This window comes from Ursus arctos, chromosome X (genome assembly GCF_023065955.2).
Source record: "Ursus arctos isolate Adak ecotype North America chromosome X, UrsArc2.0, whole genome shotgun sequence".
Classification (NCBI taxonomy): domain Eukaryota; kingdom Metazoa; phylum Chordata; class Mammalia; order Carnivora; family Ursidae; genus Ursus; species Ursus arctos.
In genome coordinates, this window is record NC_079873.1 from 105,862,106 (window position 1) to 105,874,936 (window position 12,831).

General features: G+C 54.7%; 1 protein-coding gene across 3 annotated transcripts; it reads right to left on the reverse strand.

Annotated features, from left to right (window-relative positions):
- Positions 1 to 292: 292 nt before the first annotated feature.
- On the reverse strand, positions 293 to 7,274 carry HMGB3 (high mobility group box 3). Of its 3 annotated transcripts, none has more exons than XM_026487496.4 (5): positions 7,190 to 7,274; positions 4,756 to 4,910; positions 4,401 to 4,540; positions 3,743 to 3,917; positions 293 to 3,279 (listed from the first exon to the last, which is right to left on the reverse strand). In XM_026487496.4, the coding sequence occupies exons 2-5, from the start codon at positions 4,903 to 4,905 to the stop codon at positions 3,139 to 3,141; spliced, it is 606 nt and encodes a 201-aa protein (XP_026343281.1). In that variant the 5' UTR covers positions 4,906 to 4,910; positions 7,190 to 7,274; the 3' UTR covers positions 293 to 3,138. The 3 variants fall into 3 exon arrangements, with proteins under 3 accessions (XP_026343281.1, XP_026343282.1, XP_044235808.1); XM_026487497.4 differs by lacking the exon at positions 7,190 to 7,274 and adding an exon at positions 6,988 to 7,049; XM_044379873.3 differs by lacking the exon at positions 7,190 to 7,274 and adding an exon at positions 5,897 to 5,969.
- Between the last annotated feature and the right edge of the window lie 5,557 nt (positions 7,275 to 12,831).

Sequence of the window (12,831 nt, forward strand, 5' to 3'; positions counted from 1 at the left end):
ACTAGGCCCCGCCCCTCAGCCTCAGGAGGCCCGGGTTGGCGCGGCTGGCTGATTACAAGCACCCAGCCACTTTAGCAGCGGCGGATCATTAGCCCCCCCCCCCCACCCCTCTGGCTGAAGCGTTGATCTGGGGGCTTTGGAATCCTTCACACTTGCCCTTTTTGACGGTATCTCTCCATTAAACAGTTCAGACCTATGGTTACAGCAAAGCTTGTACTTCCAGAACCTTGATTATAATCAACCCAAAATACAGAGGTTCAGTATCTCAAACAGATTGCAGACAGCCCACTGATTACCTTTTGGGAAGACTGATTAAGAAACTTTATTACAGAAAATGAATGCATCCAATGTCCCCAAATACATTTGTGACAAGAACAGACACACAGGAGACACAGACAATAGTTGCTACATCACAGCCTTGTTCTTTCCAAAGGATAAAACATCATTAAAAAATGGGTGAGGGGGTTGGGAGAGAGGTGGTTAGAGAAAGCAGGTACTGACCTTTTCATTTAAAAAAAGTAACAGGTTGGCATTGCGAGATCACATACTGTGGGCTCAGTGACCAAGCTAAGCCGAAGCCTTAGGTGGTGACCCCATGCCACTTGTAGTCTCAGAGAAGCTACAGAGCATCATTCCATTAAGAGGAGCAACCTTGTGCTGGGGTGAAAATGTGGGCTGAGTGGCCTTAGCTGGAATCTCTTTAGAACTCTATGTCCACTTAGTCAAAGATCACTTAAGCAGCCCCCTGACTTGTTTAGCACAAAAGGCGGGGGCACAAAAGTGTTACAACCAGATAGACACCACTTAGCAAGTCCACTCTCCTTTGGGACTACAAGTTGAGCTTCCCTCCCATATTTGATGAGGCTGACCAGTTCCCAAATCTTAGCCTGGTACATCATATGCTGGGCAGCCGCTGAAGGAAAGTGACAAGGGCACTGCTGAAGCAGAGAGGCAATCCTGGAACAAGTGCCTCTGGGCAAACCTCAGGACCAAGAGTTTTTAAATTAGTGGTCATTTTCTAGAAGAGCTTGAAAAACACATTAAGGACAACCAGTTCTGATGTGAAAAAAAATGGCTATGAATACCGATTAGAGATTGGGCCAGGGACCGAGACCGTGACATACCCATCCAGGACCTGACAGGGTGGGGAGGACACAGCCTGCAGACATGCAAGTTTCCAAACAGTGAACTTTAAGAAAAAGCTGCTTTCTCCTGAGTAAGGTCACTGAACACTCCCGAGTGCTTCACAGCCTCAAACACACACAGCAGAGAGTATTCATGCTGGGCAATACACTCACCCACAACAAAGTGTCCTCCATTACTGCCGACAGTTAAGATGGATCAGCCCTCGAAAGATTTTTAATGCCACCACGTGCCACTGTGGCCATCACATCATTCCCTCCCCAACTGGGACAAAATGTGACACCATCCACCAATGTGAAATAACCACTGACACACAAACCAAGCTTCTGGTTTAACAACATTTAACAATCATCTACATTTGCAGTCAATGAGCTCCAATTGTGGGCAGGCCATCCTACTTTTCATATGACGAATGTAATGCTTAGAAACAATCCATCCCGTCAGCTGGCCTGCAGTACAGGTGGCCCAAGACGGAGCCCTGCAACAGGGACACAAGCCATCTTCCTTGGGGTGTTTGGTTTCTTGAAGAGTAGGAAAACAGATGGATACCGCTCCCTACCCCACCACCCTTTCCCTCATCGGGGTCCAGGAGACAGAAGCGGCAGCTCAAGACACCTCCTCCACTGTTGAGCAGAACCAATGATATTCTGCTACGTGTACTGGGGGCAGGGACAATGAAAAAGGAAAAAGCAAGCCTGAATGTTTGATACACCATACCCTTAGGACATTTTTGCTGTTTAGCAGTGAATTTGGCCCCACAGCATGGCGGGGAGGGAGGGCAGTAGCAGGAGGCAAACAAAAAACAAAACAAAACAAAACAAAAACCTACATAGTAGTCAGCCTCAATCTTAACAGTTCACCTCTCCGCACCTCCGAAGGCTGCTAAACCTCGACCGGGTCAAGTTATCTTGGCTTCTACGTTCAGCAGTGTAGACTTCATCCTAATGCCACTCAGACACAAACATATCATGCAGCACCCTCGAGTAGCCTCTGCATCTCTCCCCTAAGTAAGCTGGCCACATTAAGAGAAGGTACCAGATGTGCAGTGAGGCTAGTCGCCAAATACAATGGAGTGGGTTGTTAGCTAAGACTGCTGTGAGTCAGAGACTTAGACTGTTATAATAGAGAACAGTTTTAAAAATGTAATACTGTTTATTTAACTTCAAAAACATTTCAGCATTCTAAACATACAAAAAAATAACAGAACGTCGCAAATTGTGTTTAGTACAGAAGGTTCTTGAACTTTCATTGATGCAGTGGCTCTTCACTTTGCTGACAATGAAGAGTTCTACGGTTTGTTTAAAAACAAACAGTTTAAAACTACCGCACTTAACTAAAAAGGATCCAAACACTTCTCATGCCAGCTGACCCCCCCCCTTTTCCACAGCTAAGAATGGCAGCAGAATGCTAGGTCACTATATACAGAAACAAGACAACCTGAAGCTAAATGGATGCCCACTGCAGTGTCCACAGGTCCAGCCTCACAGTGCACGCCCTGAGCTACAGCCCCTCCAAAAGGCATCTCCCCCACAGCCTCAACGCCAAGCAAGGAGCAGCAAGAGTTTGTCTCGGTTGTTTTGTTCTTTTTACAAACTATAGATATGTACAGTTGATAACTCAGGATTTCTAGCCGATAACCATATAGTTAACACCACCTTACAAATTAAAAAAAGAAAATGCCAGAAACATCTTTAAATGCCTTGTCACACCAACAGCAAAGTGCACAGAGTGAGGAGAACACGAGAGCCTTTTCATTTTAAAAATGTTTGGAAATATGTACAACTTTGATACAGTTTCAGGGTGCTCCGGACACCCATGGCCACTTCATGTAAACCACTGACAATTTCTAGAGCACTTTGAGAAACTACAATATGACCATGACCCAATTGTGTAATTAAACCTAACGAGGGCAACAGACACGCCTCAAATAAGAGGGGTGTCAATGACGGCGCTCCCTACTCTAAGGTATTCACAAGGAGACAGATCAACAGTTTTTTATTCATCCTCCTCCTCCTCCTCCTCCTCCTCTTCTTCCTCCTCGTCTTCTTCATCTTCCTCTTCCACCTTTTTCCGGGCAACTTTAGCAGGACCCTTTGCGCCATCAAACTTCCCTTTAGACTTATAGTCAGCAACATCCTGGAAGGAATGGGGACACATTCCAAATGAATAGACAAGCTCCCCCCCAGCTGTTTTAGCACAGGGTAGAAACAAGCTGTCCCCACCTCAGAACTGAAAACAAGTGAGTAAAACAGGGCTGCTATTTGAAGTATTTGTTTCCAGATACAGACGAATTTGGTTCTCAGCCACCCGAACTTAAAAGTTAAGGGGTATTTAATAGGACTATCAAATTCTCTGCCCATGGCATCCCACATTATCAAACTTTTTAAGCCTGTCTGCGGTTGTCCCAAAGACAAAATCCTACCCGAGAAGCCTGAACACCAGCAGTTGTGGCTGATCTTGCAGGGAGATGGGCCCTTGCACACTACGCTCACTCCTCAGCCCAGCAAAGCAGCCTACACCCTCAACCCGCCCATACCCAGGGTGGCTGACTGCGCACCCATCCAGCCTAGTAGCCTGACAACACCCGGGCCCACCTCACCTTCTCATACTTCTCCTTCAGCTTCGCTGCCTTATTGTTGTAAGGTTGCTTTTCGCTGTCACTTAAGTTATTCCACATCTCACCCAGCTTCTTTGCCACATCTCCAATAGAGATACCAGGGTTTGTAGATTTGATCTTGGGGCGGAATTCTGAACAGAACAGGAAGAATCCAGACCTTCGGAGAGAGAATTGTATAAATTAGATGAGAGCCCACAAGAATGTGAGCTTAAGCCAAATCTCTTGTTCCTCACATACTTCCTACCACTCACTATGACTTCCTAAAGTGGAGAAATGTGTGATAGCATACACAATATTACAAAGTTGTAGGTTCTAGAATGTTTAAGATGCTTCAGAAATACATGGTACTTTCTCAGTCTCTCAGTTACTGGAAAAGGGGGAGAAACATACCTAAGGACCCTGACACCCAGAACTGGGGTGCCTCCCTCCCAACGGAAAGGCCAACAGGCAACCACCACAAGCACAAAGCTCACAAATACCTCAGCCTTAATGTCGGACTTCCCTGGCACAGTATCTTAAAGCTGTAAGTATAGAATGTGTTGCAGGGTATCTTGACATTTTTCAGTAACATGTCCTCGTAAAAATCCTTCAAGTAGAAGGAAAGCTCTTAACTGTTATCCTGAACCTTACAGTCACTTACGGTGGCCTTTTGGGGGCATTAGGGTCCTTCTTCTTCTTGCCTCCCTTAGCTGGTCCATAATCCTTCATTTCCCGATCATAGCGCACTTTATCTGCCTTTGCCATTTCATCAAATTTAGACTTCTCTTTCCCAGACATTGTCTGCAAAGAACAGGACCTGTTAAATTCCTCGGTGCAGTGAGCAGGACTTAAAACCCTTGTCCAGCTTTAAAAAATAAAAGCACACACACAATTCTAAAGGCAGGCAAGAGGAGCCTAAGAGGAAGAAAAGAGCCACCTGGGGCTACTCGGAAGGTGAGTAACCCTATGTATGAAATCCAACTAAGGCTGGCTTGAAGGACACAAAAGAAAAGTACCTTCCACCTCTCAGAGCACTTCTTGGAAAATTCTGCAAAATTGACAGGGACCTCTGGGTTTTTCTTCTTATGTTCCTCTCTGCACGTCTGCACAAAGAAGGCATAAGCAGACATCTTGCCCTTTGGTTTCTTGGGATCACCTTTAGCCATCCTGACTGTGATGGATGAAGGAAGAGAGACAAAGAAAAACAAATACAATGACTAGAACAGATCTACAAGATACACCAAAGGCAGGGCAAAATCCAAATTAAGGTCACCGTTAGGAAGCAGCCCCCCACCCAATGCCTGATGCCACTGGCAGCTGAAGGCGGAGTGGGGAGGAAATCAGCTTCACTGTCGCTTGTCATTTAACTTTTGACCAGCATGAAGCGCGCTGGTTTGCGAGTTACTTCTCCGAGAGCGAGAGCGATCAAGTTCTCCAAATGGAACCGACCCAAGTGGGGTGGCTCAGCGCTACATTCCCGATTCAGAGCTACTACATTTTGGAAACTACAACCACAAAGTGGGAAGGGCGCGGGGAGGACACATTTGTAGGGGTGCAGGCGGATGACAGAAGCTTGAGACCAATGACTTAAGGCTAGCTGTCAACTGTTTAACTGCTCCGTTACAGACAAAAATACTGTCACCGATGCTAAACACAAGATCAAAGCGGGAGAACTGTAAATAGGGAACATTTAAAATTTCACTATTGCTGATGCATTTTGGCTTATAAAAATGGCTTTTACAAGAAAGGTGATCTGGCAAGTGAGCAGCTATCCCTGTACTATTAGTTCAAATCTGTCACTTTGTCATTATCTAAAGGGGGGAGGGGATGCCAAAAGGGCTAGTCTTGCTCATCAGTAAAGCGGAACGCATGTCCAGCCAGGAATACTTTCTCCAAAGTTTCCAAATAAAAATGCAGCTGTGGCGTGTCATCGTCCCTGTCCCACCCCCCAGCTTCCCGCCATCTTTTCCTTTTCCCACACCCAAGGTCATCATGTAAAACTAAAGCGCTCCTCTTTGCAGGGACCGACTAAGGGGCTGCGTTAGGGCCCCGCAGTGGCTGCGCGGGTGGGGCGGGACGGGGCGAGGGAAGCCCGGGGCTGGCAGCGGGCAGCCGGGCCGGGCCCCGTGCTGGGTCACCCGGACACCCATAATTCACCTTCCATTTTGTCAAAAGCTTCCTGATGAAAGAAACTGCCCCTGAAATCCCCCGCTGCCACCCCCGGGGGGCGCGCGGGGCTGGGGGCGGCGGTGGCAGCGACGCGCTGGGGGCGCGGAGCCGGGGCGACAGCGGCAGCGGCGACGGTGGCGCCCGCCGTGCCTCCGAGCCCCGCTCGCTAAAATGGCTGATCCGCGCGCGGCCGGCGCAGGCGGCGGCGGCAGCGAACAAAGCGGTCCGGGCCCCGCCGCCGCCGCCGCCGCCGCCGCCGCCCGCTCGCCGGCCCCCACCCCGCCCCGCCCCGCCCGGGCCGCCCGGGGGCGCGGGGCGGCGGGGGCCGCGGGCCGGACCCCCCCGCCGGCGCGGGGCGCACTCCTCGGGATAACAAAGGCGCCCGTGCAGCCATGACGCTCGGCCGCGCCGGGGCCCGCGGCGGCGCCCCCGGCCCTCCACGCCGCCAGCCCCCGGCTGCGGGCGCCGGGGCCGAGGCCAGAGCCCGCCCGGGAGCCCCGCCCGCCCGTCCTCCCCACGCCGGAGCCCAGCACCGCGCCAGCCATGTTAGCGGCGGTAGCAGCAGCGGCGGCGGCGGCAGCCGGCGGGCAGGCGACGAGCGGGGGGCGGCCGGCCCGCGCACCCCCCGGGGCCGCCGGGCGCTCCCGCGACGGCCATGTTAATGCAGAAGCAGCAGTGCAGCCCGCGGGCCCGCGAGGCGCCCGGCCGAGCCTGGGAGCGAAGTTTGCCCGCGCCGCAGCCCCCGGCGGGCACCGGCCGCCCGCCCCTCGCCGAGTCCGTCCCGGGCCAGGAAGCACCCGGCCCCCTTCCCAGTGCCGCCGCCCCGCGCCGGGACGCGCGCCGCTGGAGCCCGCAGCCCGCAGCCCGCAGTCGCCCCTGAGCTCGCGCCGCCGCCGCCGCCGCCGCCGCCGCCGCCGCCGCCGCCGCAGCTGCCCCAACATCTGGCCTCTGGGGGCCTCGGCCCCTCGGCCGCTGCCCTGGGGGGGCGGGGGGAGGGCGGCGGCCGAGGGCGGCTCCCCAAAGGGGGCTCAGCCCCGACTGCGGGGAGCTGAGGATGAAGCACTGAAAAGTTGAAACACCTGAATTGCTTCTTCCTTCCCGGCCACCTAGCAAGAGGGAAGAAGGGGCGGGAAGGGCGCGGAGACGACAGGCAGGGGGAGGCGGCGGCGGGGCGCGCTCGCGGCGGCGCGGGCCGGAAAGTTGTGCGGGCGCTGCGGCGGCGGCGGCGGCGGCGGCGGCGGCAGAGGCGGCAGCGGCAGGCGCGGGCGGTGCGAAACGTACCTGTATTGTTCGCTAGTCTGGGCAGCGCAGGGCACGACGCGCGGCTCAGCGCTCCCCAGCCTCGCGCTAGCTGCCTCCACGAGAGCCGCCTGATTGGCCAGCGGGCTCCGCCGTTTAAAACAGCCTCCTCGCCCGGCCATTGGCCGCGGGCCTCATGCATATTAAACAGGCGCGGGCGCCCATTGGGCGCGGCCGCTGGGATCATTCATTCAAACAGAACAACCCGCCGGCGCTGGCTGCCGAGGCAAAACAGAGGGATAATAATATTCTCGCTTTCCCACACAACCCCCCCGCCTCAAACCGAGCTAGGATCTCAAAGGACTTTGGAGAGGTGGCCCCGCCATTCCCGGCGGCCTCGGCCTCTGGCGTGGGAAGACGAGGTCGAGCCCAGCTGCGCTGCCCTCTGCTCCCGCCGCGTCACGGCCTGGGCGCCCTGGCCCCGGCCCCTGGTCCCCAGGCAGCCCCTCAGACCCGGAAAACCTCCGGGGACCGACCAGCGAGGGTCGACGGTCCTCCACCTCTACCCAGCTCCCGCACAGCTCCGCGGCAGGGGCCCGGCCTCAGCTCGCTGGCTCCTCATTGCGGGTGGAAGGCAGCAGTTCGCTCGCCGAGACCTCGGGGTTTTGGCGCTTGGGCCCTGCTGCCCCGCCCGAAGGGGTCCTAACTGTGCTCCTGCGGATCGCGTTCGGCTAGGCTCTGTGCACTAATTGCCAGAAATTCTATTTGTGCCTGCATTTGCGGAAAGGGCGAGCTAGGCGGGCTACAGAAGGAAAACGGAGTTTGGCAAAAAGCAGAGAAATTGTGAGACATTGTAGTTTTGTGGGCAGGGAGTCCCCCCCTCTTAACTGCCTCACTTCAGGCCCGCATTCTGTGTTCTCCTGACACACACTCTGGTGAAGAATAAAAGTTCCTGTTATGAATGAATGGGCTTTGACTTGGCCTTGGCTGCTGATATGGCCTTGGGCAAGTCACTTCTTGGGGGGGGGGGCAGTTAAGGCAATGGTTTTCAAAATGTAGAAGGAGGTAGTGTCTCCTCTAAGGGATGGTTGGAAGGGCCCCATGACTGGGTGTCCTTGCTGGAATTTTATAAGGGAAGGAGATGGACAGGGATGCTAAATGTTCTGCATTGCACAGGACAGTCACACACAAGGAAGTAATTTCCCACTCCAAACACCTAGTATCAGCCTTGTTGGAAAATATGAGGGCCCTTCCCTCTTTGAGGTACCACAAGCTTCCTGGAAAGAATGGAAGAAAAAGGAAGGATGAGAAAAGTGGGCACATTTTAAGGACTGAAATTTGGAGAAAATAATGGAAGAGGAGTCATGAGGTTTTTCTATAGGAAATTCCCTTTCTAAAGCACTTTAAGGGCTGAGATATCCAGCTATTTATAATTCCCATATTTAGAAAGGAGACCCATCAGATGAGTTTTCCAAATGCTGTTTCCAGAAACTGTGACTGAGTTTGAAGTGTGCAAGGGAACTGACCTCACAAGGCACCTTCCTCCCTACCCCACCCAGCTCTTGCCAACTCCTCTGAGCCTCCTGGGAAGGCCTGAACCCCTCCAGCTTGCACTATTAGGTTTCCATCACTAAGGATCCAACTGAGACTGAAAGGCGAGGTAGTTCTGCTTTGCCAAGAGCTGACAAGTATGGAGTCACTTCCCTAGGTCCCCAATTTAAAGACTCTCAGGAATGCAAACATCTTAAGGCCACCTGGTCCAATCCTCTGCCCTGTTGGAGCTAGCTGAGTGGTTGCCTACCTTCTGCTTGCGCACCTCCACTCATAGGGAGCTCACCACCTCCCTTTTGGGCTGTCTTTTCCATCTCAGGTAATCTCTGAGCCTTGGGGTCACCATCCTGCACACAGTACAGTTCCTTACCCTTCAGGATTTCATGGCAGGCCAGGTCTCTTCTCCAGGCAAACAGCTCCAGCTTCTTCCACAATGAGGTTCTCAGGGTCTCCCCTGTCTCTGCCCTTCCCAGAGGGGAGCAGGATCTCCACATGTGATCTGACCAGTATCTCCCCTCTGCCAGAGTGACCTAGACTCTCAATGTCATCAGGCCTTTCTAGGCCCAAGATGTGAGTTGGGGTCTCAGGTGGGACAGGGGTCTCCTTCTGGTCCATCCACTGCCTGGTGTCCTGGCCACATTGGGAAGCTGCACTTAGCAGCTGGCAGTCACCAAGGGGGGGACAGGGTGTCAACCTTCAGAGCCCACAAGGCACTACTTGGGGGGACCCTGAGTGGATGGTGAGGTTCACATTTACAAGCAAAGGCAACTCACAAGCAGCACATGTATACACACTCATACCCAGGCACACTGAGGGCATTTCCAAAGACAGCAGCTTGCAGGCCAAACCAGGGAAATAAGAGCATCCCCCATCTGGAAGAGACTGTACAGTAAGTGATGTCCAGATACCACCGTCAAGACCCATTCTTCCCCACCCCCTGCCACAGCCCAGCCCATTGGCCTCCAACTGCTGCGTACATACTTCGAATGACGAAAGGTTTGCTCCTATTCTTCAAAGGAAGACTTTCCATCTCAGCTCCTGAGAAAGCTCCTCCTTCCATCAAGCGGAAGCACCTGTCCTGAAGCTGAAACCTGTGGTCACTGTCATCAGAACTTCACAGAACATGACTATGACATGGCTGAGTGAGTCAGAGATCTAAAGATGGTTGCCATGGTTCCCTGCTCTTCCCCCCACCCCTCAACAAATGCACATATCACCCCAATTTTCCATGTCCTCTTCAGCTCCATCTCCCCAATTCCTCCATCTGTCCCTCACAAGCCTTGGTTGGGAGGCTCCTCATGGTCTTTCTCCTCAGTACTGCTCATCTGTGGCAGCATGCCTGAACACGGGTTGCGGCCTAGCAGGTTCCCACCTCAGCAGAAACTTATAACTCAGTTCCATGTCCAGAAGGGGGATGAGGTGACATGATACGGGGGCTAGAAGGCATTGGCAAGGTTGTGGCTGTGGGCTCTGTCACTGCCTTTGGGTCTGCCTCGGCTGACCTCTCCCTCTGTCACCTCTCCCAGCCTCAGTGTCCTCTGTCAAAGGTGATTTGACCCGCCTATCCATCCTAGCCACTGTGCAATCTGCTTGTGAGGGAGGTGATACTGGTCAGACACCTCTGAAGGTGGTCTGCTTGTCACCTGTAAAAGGCCACCCGAGGAGAGCTAAAGACAGTCTGGAAGGTGAAAAAAGTGACAGAAAGTCACGGCTGCCTGGGCATGGCCTGAACTCAGGGGCCCCAAGGCAGACTGCTTCCACGTCTGCAGCAAAGCCCAGTGCCTGGTGACTTGGGGGTAGCTCCGACTGCTCAAGGTGATGGACGGCCCTCTGGGCCTCTGCCCTGGCCCTCTCTGGAAAGTACTTTAGCCACAACAATCACCTCTGAGGCCCAGCACCCGGCCAAGCTCATCCACAGAGGGGAACCTCAAACCAGAATCCCCTAAGCTGCTTGGCTGCCTAGAGAGGTTAGGAAAACATTGAAAGTAAATAGGAAATAGAGAAAAGTGCGGCAAATGCTCTTTAAAGAGGTTTTCAGCTCCTGTCAGTTCAAGACCCCCAAAAGATTAAAGGGAGTCCTCATCATTCAACAACGAACATGAAACCCTAGTCTTCTACCTTCTTTACTCCTCCCCTACCCCACCACCCAACCCCCAGGTGTTCATGGGGTTGCCTAGGGCTTAAAGGTGACATCCCTGAGGCCCAAACAGGGCAGCCTCCTGTTAAGAATCCATGGAAATGTAGCCAGAGTGGACATGGGGTGGGGCCGAATTTTTGAATCCTTTAAACTGTTATGGGTACTGCGGTGAAGATCCTACAATAAGGCCTACCCTTTCAGTAGGGATCTAAGAGCCTTTTGTAATTCAGATCTCCACAGGTAGGGAGTCTTTAGGCCGGCTCTGAGACCTTCCCTGGGGCCTTGCCCTACCCTGCTCACCCCCACCTGACCTGGTTCAAGGCCTGGCGCCTCCCCGCTCCCCTCCCCCTCTGCTCTCGGTGGGAACTGCATTCCAACTGGACTTTTTCCCCCATAGGAAGGAAAATGTTCTCAGAGGTGGTTTGGGTCTATGGCTCTTATAGGTTTGTAAAGGTGCACAGCTGGGAAGGATCTTGGGGGACCGCTAACCCAGCCTCCTCTTGACGCAGGGGGGCCCCACAGAAGTCAGTGGCTGAGCCAGGGCTGGTCTCCTGGCCCTCAGGGTCACGCCTGGCCCACTCTTAATAGCTCAGGTCCACCGTGGGGTGCGTCGGCCACTGGCGAGCTGGCAAGGGCAGTCGGCGGCCCAGAAAAGCAGGGACTCCGGGCTCAGAAAGGCCGCCCGAGAGGCCTGTGGGGAACCGGGCGCGTGGGGCCGGCCTGCGCGCGCTCTCCCGCCGCAAGGCCACACGCAGGGCCGGCCGCCTGGGTTTCCGGGGCCTCAGCGCGGGCGTGTGCGCGTCTCCGCCGGCGTGGCCAGGGTCTAGCCTTCCTCGCAGAGCGCGGGGCCCGGGCCGCTCTGGCCCCGGCGGCGGGAGAGAGCGCGTGGACCACGACCCTGGAGGCGGGAAGTGGGGCAGCAACCGTAGGGTGGCCGACAGCTCCCTCCCCGCCCGCCTCCTCGTGGGAGCGCAGCCCTCGCCACCCCGAGCCAAGCGGCCCGGGCCTGCGGGGAAGACGGACTTGCCACGAAGGGCCCCTGCCGTCCAGCGCGCTCGGGGCCCGGGGGGGGGGACGTGGCCAGGTCCGCGGCGCTGGCTTGGCCGCATCGGCCCGGTTCGACCCCGTAGTCGGCCGAGCCGCGGGGTAGCTATCCGCACCGCGCCCGCGGCCGCTCCCGCCTCCGCGCCCCCGCCGACTTTGCGCGGCGTCCAGAACGGCCCTTCGGTGCCTGCCCCGAGTGGTGCAGGGGCCGCCTCTGCCTCACTGAGCAGCTAATGAGCCAGCACCCCCTCTTCGGGGAAAGGTACGAGCTGTTTCTCTTCACCTGATCCGAAGGGATTCCTGCGGTGGGGAGAGGGGGAACCGGAGTTGCTATTTTTTAAATGCTCCCCGGTCCCACTTTCAGGGCCTCAGTTTCCCATCATGAGAACGCGGAACAGGAGCTGGTCCCTGGGGTCCCTTAGGGCATCAACGTTCTTAGGATTGCCGGTGAGGCTTCACAAAGCGAATGATTTTCCTATCTTCACTCACTACCTACTCCCCGGCAAAAAACAAAACAAAACAAAAAACCAAACAAACCTGAAAGGTGGTCCTCTGCGTGCACCAGTACCACGGTAAGAGAGTTTTAAAAACAGACCCACCGGACGATGAAAGAACCTGACTCTGGCGAGGATGGCACTTGTACTGACCGACCACACTTGGCCCCACCCTCTCAACTTAAGTCTGTTCTCACTACAGCAGCTGGAGGGGTCCTGCTACGTCAGACCCTGCCCCTCCTCTGCTCAGGATTCTCGGAACTTTACCTTGTCTCCTCACTCTTCCCAGTGTCCCTCAGTGGCTTACAGAAGCCCACCACACACACTTCTGACGCCATCTCTCAATTCTCTCCTCACGCTGCTCCCACTTCACTGAGGAATAGCCCGCGCAGGACCTTACCACTTGCTCTTTCCTCTGCCTGGGACGCTCTTCTCCCATAAACCTGCAAGGCTCTCGC